General features: G+C 36.1%; 1 protein-coding gene across 2 annotated transcripts in view; it reads right to left on the bottom strand.

Moving 5' to 3' along the window:
* Nucleotides 1-9,176, bottom strand: part of POLA1 (DNA polymerase alpha 1, catalytic subunit) — a 198,880-nt gene that overhangs the window by 34,521 nt on the left and 155,183 nt on the right. The window contains exon 37 of one of the 2 annotated variants that reach the window (XM_068687014.1): nt 2,020-3,998. The exons of the other annotated variant lie outside the window; for it this stretch is intronic. Coding sequence (XP_068543115.1) covers nt 3,940-3,998 — 59 coding nt within the window. The 3' untranslated portion in view covers nt 2,020-3,939. Of the gene's footprint in view, nt 1-2,019; nt 3,999-9,176 lie in introns of those variants that run through there. 2 annotated transcript variants of the gene reach the window in all.

A 9,176-nucleotide genomic window follows, 5' to 3' on the forward strand; every position in this document is an offset into this window, starting at 1 on the left:
TATATTACCCTTCTGATGTCTAGGCACATACATACTGAATGGATTATACAGAGTTAAATTGTTTATATTTATATTTCCAATTCCTACTGAAATATTAAAAAAAAAAATATCATCAATGTCAGAATTCTAGTATCTAAAAGACAGGATTATTATTTTTTTGAGTACACTGCCAGATCCATCAAATTTAAGAATCTTATAAAAGGAAGAAGATGCTAGTCTTGCATTTTCCACTAGAGAAAAAGAGCTTGCTGCTGTGAGAAGCAGTAGTCACTAAAAGAGGCCTTGTTGCTTCTGACTTGCATTTAACAACACCAAAACCCCAAACTTATTAACACAGATGAAATCAGAAAGAACGAAGCCTCTACAAGAAAAATGTCAGAGCTGCAGATAAAGAAGCAATGAAGAAAAAAGAGCTTTAAAGAATATTTTCTCTTTACAGACGCTCATGAGAGAACTGATAAAGCAGCCAGACTACATTAGATAGAATAGCCTACTGCAAAGGCTATAACAAGTTGGCATGTATTTATATGCTTAAGTAGGAAAAAAATCCTGAAGAGCAAAATGAGAAGATATTTTTCCCACACAAAGAAAAAAGACCTCAGTAGCAGCAGGGTGTTTATTTGAAGAAGTCAAATAACCATTCCAGTTCAGGAGGAGTCAGTTAGTTAAGCCAACTACTTCACATCCCACCTGCAACATTACACACAATGTGCATGAAAAACAACTTCATTAATCAAAACTACTTTTAGAGGTATGAGCCACAGCAAATGCAATCCTGTCATGCCACAGACATCCCACATTGTGGACATATCACAGCTGTTGTTACTTATTATTTCTATTTATTTCATTCACAGACAGAGAAAATAATTCACAAGAATTCTTAACTCCATGAGAGATGTCACAGGCTGTTAAGCTTAGTGTTCAGAGAAAGGGTTACAGAGACGTACAGTGGGTATAATGAGGTGTGCTTAGATTTGGTAGATTTAACAAAAAGACCCCATGAGCAGAAATAGAATGGAGGAAAAACAGATACAGTACAACGTCAAACTGGTAATAAAAAATACGATCATTATGGAAGGGTAACTGAAGATTTACATACACTACTTCAAAAATGTCAAAATACTTCAATGGGTATTTTTTGTTTGGAGAAAAGTTAGTGAGATTTAAAAACACGTAAGAAAGTGACTCAACATTTTAGAAGTTCAAAAATCTTCCTCTACAGAACACATGAAGGAAAAATGAGCAAGTGCTTCTAAGGATATACTGAAAGATTAAATTAATGAATATTAGTATTTTATAATCTCTTCAAAACAACTTGTTTGGAAGACAAAGTGCTTGAAACGTGCAGAAGAGTAATTGTTTGCTTGGATATAACGAGCACTAACTCTAGCGAAGTGAAGTCTCAGTGATACCGTCTAGAGATGAGATGCCAGCAGAAAGGCTTTGTTTATTGAGTCATACTCCCGTCAAAAGGGTTTTGCCAAGTTCTGGCTAGTGCCATCTTAAAAATAAACCCACTAAAGTGTATATGCACATAGGTTATTTATATGATTTCCTTTATCTTCTCCTGGAAAGCGTACATAATCAACTTTTACTGACTTCAACAAGTATTCTTTCGTAGTCTTTTTGCCTGCCTATCCATAAATGCCATATAGTTCTGATACCCAAAGTCTCCATTTTGTTATGCTAGTTTCACATACAATACAAGCCTACCAGCTCTCTTACACATGATCTCCTTCTTCTACTTCGCTGAGCTTCCACACTGCATCATAGATCAGGAACAACTTGCTCAGGCCCACCCACTTATCCTACTTGCAGTTTGTCTCCCTCCCTCAATCTCCCCATCACTTGACAGGAGTACACACACTAAACCACACTGACAAGCAGTTCTGCCAACGTCTCCATTATAAACTGTCTTCTTTCAAAGAATACCTCCATTAAAAATTCACTTCAACCTTCTACTTGGTGCACCAAGTTATGAACATACTGAGAAAAAACCCCAATGTTGAAATTACAGGATTCACACATATATCCAGAGATGAATTTTATTTTTTTATCTAGGACATACAACCTGAAAAAGTTTCATTTTTCCCAGCAGTACTTTGCAGCTTATTCCTCCATAAAGTAAACTAGACACTTCTGGTGTTTGTATGCAAGGGTGAAGTGAGGCACATACACGGCTGCGATAGAAGTGGGAAAACATCCTCTGAGCACTCATTTGGATTTCCATGTGTATGGAAATACACATGTACACTTGTAAATGTGTACATATGATCTTATATATGCTAAGTAGAATATTTGATTATATTCTACTTCCACAAACTGGCAGATACTTTGAAGACATAGGTCTTCCTGACAAACAAGAACATTTTCCAAATCGATCCTCTCATCCTCTCTTCTACTTATCCATCAAGCTGATATGCCCAGGCTTTTTTGGAATCTGACAATCAGGGGCTCAGTAGTCGAACATATTCTGCAAAAGAATATACTGCAGCATCTTTGCAATTTCTGTCCCTGAAATACTTAAATGCACTGCAAACAACACTCATGACCCTACCTCTCTTATAACAGGGATGGTGGAAAGGTGGTGGCTTTCAGTCCCATTTTATAGTGTGATACAGACACCCTACAAACAGGATCCTATTTCTCTAAGAAACAGCACGATCTGAACAACCTCAATGATATTAATGCACTACTTTTGGAATAACGTTGTAGTCATTGTGAATAAGGAAACTACAGAATTCTTATCCAGGCTTCCATAAAGACTTAATTTATGCTAGGAGGGGGAACTGAACTAGAGACGTGTGTGTGAGGCACAGTAGTTTTACTGACTTTATGTGGGCTCCGTTTCTCTTCATTTTTAAAGGTTTTCATTTTACTGTAGAAGCAAAATGAAAACAGTAATATCTTTGAATATTTAACAATACCAATTTTTGAATGGGATAATGATATAAAGCTTACTACACTCTATTTTGATTTCCTGATGACATAGCCATTAAAATACATTGGTTTCCATTTCTGAAGTTAAAGCATACAGAGTGAGTATACTCCTGTATTTAAACATCACATGTTTAAATCACTGATAGTTTTCCTATCTTTTTTCCATCCAAATGAACAGAGGATACTTTGCTACTCCTACTGCTTTTTGCTGTTCTGACTGTGCACCTAAGCAGCAATATCCTACCCAGCTTTGCGAACCTCTAAGTATAAGGAAGCACTGAAAACATTTTGAGTGCATTACGAGTCACAATGGAGCAGTTTCTCCTTTCCTTTTTTAATTAAAAAAAATAATTCAGAGCAAATAGACCTGACACTATTACTGGCAGCTGTAAATTAGTGCTTCTGGCACAGCGATACCGAAAATTAAATTGTTTTTGACCTGATACTAACTGTGTACAGTTCCTGATTTAGACAGACAGCAAAGGAATTTCAGAGCTTCACTTATTTAGCACGGAAACTAGGACCCTCGCACAACGTTAACATACTAAACTATATCATCATGAGAGACCTTAAACTTTCAGACGAAGAGAACCAATTGCTTGGAGGTAAATGCTACAAATAATAATAAATAATAACATAACAGATAATAATAATAAATGCTACAAATTAAAACCAATAATTATATAACCTAGATATTCCTGAATAGTATAACTGACAGCTAACATCACCAGTCACTGAAATAGTAAAACATCATGTAGACCAATCAGCTTATTTTTAATTCTTATAGGCAGAGGATAGACCAAAATCTAGTTGTAAACATGAAGATGACAAGAAGTAGAATAATAAACCACAGGGATGTAGAAAACTACAGGGATGTAGAAAAAATTAAATTGTGTCAGCCACTGTAATTTCCTTGGGTAACAGAACCCAGATTAGAGGATATCTAGTAGAGGTTACATTCTAACTTCAGTCTGGCTTTTGAAATTGTCTTCCATGATATTAAGGAAAATCCAGGAAATGTGAATGAAACGAAGGCCAACCGGTACAGTGCAAATGAGCTGAAATGATAAAAAGAGCATTAATAGACACCTGGATAAATATAATATGCGGGGGAAGAATCAACATAGGTTGTGTTGCAAGGCAAGACCCATCTCACAAACCTATTAATAATCTCGTGAAGCGTTCAACAAGCATGTGAACAGGGATGATCCAACTGATACTGTCCATTTGGGGATCTTTGTAAATGTCTCCTACCTAAACCTTTTAAAAAGAAAAACAGGCATGGCTTAAGAGGGTATAGATAAATACCAAAGATAAGAAACACAGCTGAAGTTGTAAGTTCTTATGATGGAAAACTGTCACCAATGGAGTTCCACAGCCACCTCGACTATATTCATAAGTGACCTGGGAAAGGAAGGTTGTCAATAAAGATATCAACTTGCTTGTAACATTATGCTATGCTAGAGTCAGTAGTAAAGAACACCAGGAAGATCTTGGCAATCAGCTAATGAAATGGGAAATTAATTTAGCTTAGATAAACATAAAGCAATAGGCCTAAGTTCTTTTCTAAACCCTAATTATGCAAAAAATGAACTCTGACACGATCATAAGCAGATTCTAACAGATAGTTCCATAAAAATCATCACCTAGAAGTCAAACAGTACAAAACCACAAAAAAGTATTAGCAATTACTTGGAGAAAACAGAGAACAAAGCAGGTAGTATCATCTACACCAAAGTATAAATCCATGGTTCACCTGCATCTTGAAAGCTCTTTCCCTTTCTTGGCTCCCATCACAAGGAGGAGAAAGTTCCAAGGCAAGTGAACAAAGATGTTAAATTGTTTCCAAATGTGGAAATATTAAATAGATCAGGAGTCTTCAAAGTGGAAAAGACACGACAAAGATTTGCTGGTGGGATCTGAGAGGTTTACAAGTTTAGTACCAGCATGAAATAATGTAGGGACCTGTTGTTGTCCTGTCTTCCAGCACAAGAACCAAGAAACTAGAGGGAAACAGCCACTGTTTAAACCCAAAACAAAAACTTCATGCAATAACTGCTGGACCTGTAGGCATCCTTGATACCTAGTGAATGGATGAACTCAAAGGAAGACTAGATGAGTTCCATTAAAAAAAAGTCTCCGGAAGTTACTAGATAACATATCCAGTGGACAAAGTCTTTAAGATTAAATACTTAGAGGCTGGGAGAGTCTTTGGGAAACAGCAACATGTATAGTTGCACTGTTCTTGTATTCTTCCTTTGGCACTTGTCAGAGACAGGGATCAAACAAGGCTATATGGACTTTTGTCTGATTCCATATACTTCTGCTGGTCTTAGATTTTCAAGAACGTATTAGGAAAACATGGTGAACTTTGGTTAGAAAAGCATGACTATCACCTGCCCAGGGCAAAATGATGGGAGGTCTTCAATGAGACTCATTCTCTGCACAGGTATTTGTCAGGGTGCTGGTCTATATACTTTTTTTGAGACCTGAAGTAAGAAATATAGTGTATTCCCTGATTTGTCTATAATTTAGATTTTGTAGACAATGTAAAACTGGCAGGAGCTGTAAGTATGCCAGAAGATCAGATTAGGGCTTAAGATAATTTTGAGGAAGTGGATCTGATTTGAAACCTTCCTCCACCACACTAACAAAGAAAAGCAAGAAGTACTGTTCCTTTGTACAAATCAGAGAATCATTAAGGTTGGAAAAGACCTCCAAGATCATCTGGTCCAGCTGTGCCCCCTCCACCAGTATTACCCATTAAACAATATCCCTGAATAGAATCATGGTACATACATCAGTACATGTCCACAAATAAACACAGGGCGCAAAAATGGTTAGAAACAACAATTCATGACAGCATATAATGGTTACAATAGAACAGAAATGAAACGAGTGAACAATGTTGTTACAAACATTGTGAACACCATAGTGGTATGAATAAACAGAAGAGCCGCCTGTAAAACACATTAATTAATCTTTCTGCTGCATTCCACTCTGGTGGAATGAATCTGACCTACTGAAGGTCTAATTATTGATGGTTCTTTAACAACAACAACAAATAATAATAAAAATACACACACGCAAAAAAAAACAACACAACAAAACATGCAGAGAATTAGAAAACTCTTCCCTAAAACCTCTCCAAAAAGTTCAGGTTTGTCGCTAAAAATGACACAGAAGATAACATATAGGCTTTAAATATGCATAATTCTCTTAAAGAAAAAGAATAGAACATTGCCCATCATGCACAAAATAAGCTTTAGAAAACACCATTCACCACAGATGTACAGAAAAAGTCTCTACAGTAAGTAGAGAAGAAGAAACTGGTTGAAAAAATCTGGCAGGCTGTAGAACCTGCATCACCAAAATTTTATTTTATCTTATTTCTATTTAGTTTTTTAATTTATCCTCTCTTTAAAATGCTGGCTGGACAGACAATCCTATTGATCCTCTTGCAAGAAAAGGGAGCAGGATGGATGACTTTTGAACTCCCACTGACTTCACAATTATTCTTTTAGATTCCATCTCAATAAATAGCACAGACCTCCAACATAAATAGCAGAACAAACAGAAGCCTGTTCTGCAATTAAGGTTCTCTGTTTTGAAGGGGCAGATACAAAAAATGCAGGCGAACTAGCAGTGGAATCTCAAGGTTCTGAACGGAGAGAAAGCACAAATTCCTTCCAACTACAGCGGAAAACACATTTATAACATGAATCTCCAGCCACTGAAAACTCTTTATAGAAGACCACTTCCAGATAAGTAACAACCTAGAACTGCTATCAAGAATAAACAAAGCTATAAGCATGAAGAACCAGTCTTTAAAAACACAGGAAAAATGGTGATAAAATGCATAATTGCAAAAAGTCCATGACATTTAGGCTTTCTACAACAATTTCTCTAAATAAATAATAAAAAAAAAGCAAAGACCCTCCCCAAACCAAACCAAGAGTAAATAAATGGCTTTTTCACCTAAGTAATAAAGAAGAAACCGAACATACCAAAGATATACAAAACCTAAATTAATTTTTTACTGCTCTCTTTGGAAAGCACAGTGCTGCTACTCACAGGTCAAGGACAGAATGGCTTGTGAACAGTGGCACAGAAACATTTTTTTTTCTTTCAAGAGAAAAAAAAAAAAAAAAGCTTTATGTTTTTAAGAGAGTTCACTAAATTTCCAGTTCAGGACTAAATTGGCATATGAAAATTATTTCAATACTACAAAGTTTTACATTAATTGTGACAAATCAATACACTGTGCTGAAGTTGAACTGCCCAAGAGAAGAGACGGTCCTGGCAGAGTTCTAACAATTCCTTGAGAACTGCTCTGGAAATTAAGTTTATGTAACTTTCTCCACCTAGGGGTGAGGGTCCAGGGAACATTTTCTGATTAAGGCAGAAGGTGGGAAATCATGAGAATGCAGAAGCCATCATACTGTTTTTCAGAAATAATTCATTAACATCGAAGTCTAAAATTATAAATGAGATTAAGTGGTCCAAAATGAATGAAACCAAGATAATGAAAGTAAAAACAAAATAATAATAAAAAAGCCCTAAACCTGAGATACAAAATTCTGATTCAGAAATCACAGGAGGAAAAAAAAACCTCAGATCTCAAGATTTCTTTCATCACATAACTACAAGTTAATGATATAATGCAGCTATGAACTATGAGCTATATGTGACTCAAGAGAGCAACACAAGAGTTACTTCCAGCAAATGTACAGGTGCAGTGTATGAGACAGTGGATAGATGCCATCCAGAATACCACGCTCTTTCTAGTTCCTCACGTTCAAAAATTAATTCAACCTAGAAAAGTCTAGAGGTATTAGCAGGAAGGATCATACAACAGAGACCAACTCCTACTACAGAAAGCTGTAAGTGTCTTAATTTAAAATAAAATAGATATGTCACCACTGTTTCTAAAAACACAGTGGAGAACATCAAGGAGGGGAAATAAACATTTAGTAAATGAACATAAACTAGCCAAACAAGTTAGAATGGGAAAAATTTAGTGAGTTTTCAGTCGTCATCAGATGAGGCTCTGAAACATATAGTAAACAACAATGAAAGGTGAAGAACCACCCACAGGTTTCAAAATAAAGTGCCAAAAACTAGTAACCTCTGTGAGATGTGATGGTCTGCAGTAGCAGGGGATTGAATATGATCACCCTTGAAACCACTTCTATTTTTATATCCTTATATTAGACAGGAGATCTACACACAGACATCCAGCTTCAGCTAGTATTAGATACCACTATTTGACATCCCTTCAGTACATCTACAAAGTTATATTAGACTGAGATGACCATACAGGGTGACCTTCCTTGCATGTACAAAACCATTCTGAAGTGCGAGCATCAGATTGAGTTCGCTGTCTTGAGAGGGATTAAGAAAGGAAATGAGGAACTCTAAAAGAAGAAACTTAAACATAACAGGCCAAAAACAGACTGCTTGCTTATTTGAGCATTTTCTTAGCTTTTTTTTTTTTTTTTTTTTTAACAGCTATGTTGGTTTTCATATAAAGCTTTTCAAAATAACAACATTTAGGAAGACTGATTCTTATCTCTTTCCACCACCCAGCAACTTAGCTGGTGATACAGGTCAGGGCTGGGGAAAGACTTCTACAGCAGAACAGCCATCAGATCAGCAGTCTACAGAGGTAGCGCTTTTTGTTCACCGGCACCACCAAGAGCACAATGGAAGTGCTCTCTGTGAACAACACACAAAGGTGGGCTCCACATTCAGTTTTATTCAGAACGCCCCATAAACCATGTATTAGCCCACAATCAGAAATATTCCTGTCAGCTTGAGAATCATTTAGCTGCACAAAAACCATAAATACATTATAGCTCGGAGATGGTAAATATTCCAAATATTATGGTAATTGGAAGATGACAAGACGAAAATAAGTCTTCCTAACATTATATTAATTTGTGGTTTTAGCAGAGCTTTGTAGACAATTAACTTTGCTGCTTTCTTGTGACATCATATTCTCCCCAGTAAAAAGGGTCTCTCAAACATTAAGTCAAATATGTGTTAACTATTTTCTTTTGGATATTGCATGAATATGTTTTAATTAATCTATTTACTGAAGTTGACATGTCCTTCCAACTTTGTGCAAAGAGATTTCTCTAATGGCATAATATGTAGGAAAAGCACTTTTTCCAAAGCACAATTGCTTCAAAAGAACAAAGGAGACATAATCTTATATCTGTTATTCCAACATA

The sequence above is a fragment of the Anas acuta genome, chromosome 1 (genome assembly GCF_963932015.1).
Source record: "Anas acuta chromosome 1, bAnaAcu1.1, whole genome shotgun sequence".
Lineage (NCBI taxonomy): Eukaryota > Metazoa > Chordata > Aves > Anseriformes > Anatidae > Anas > Anas acuta.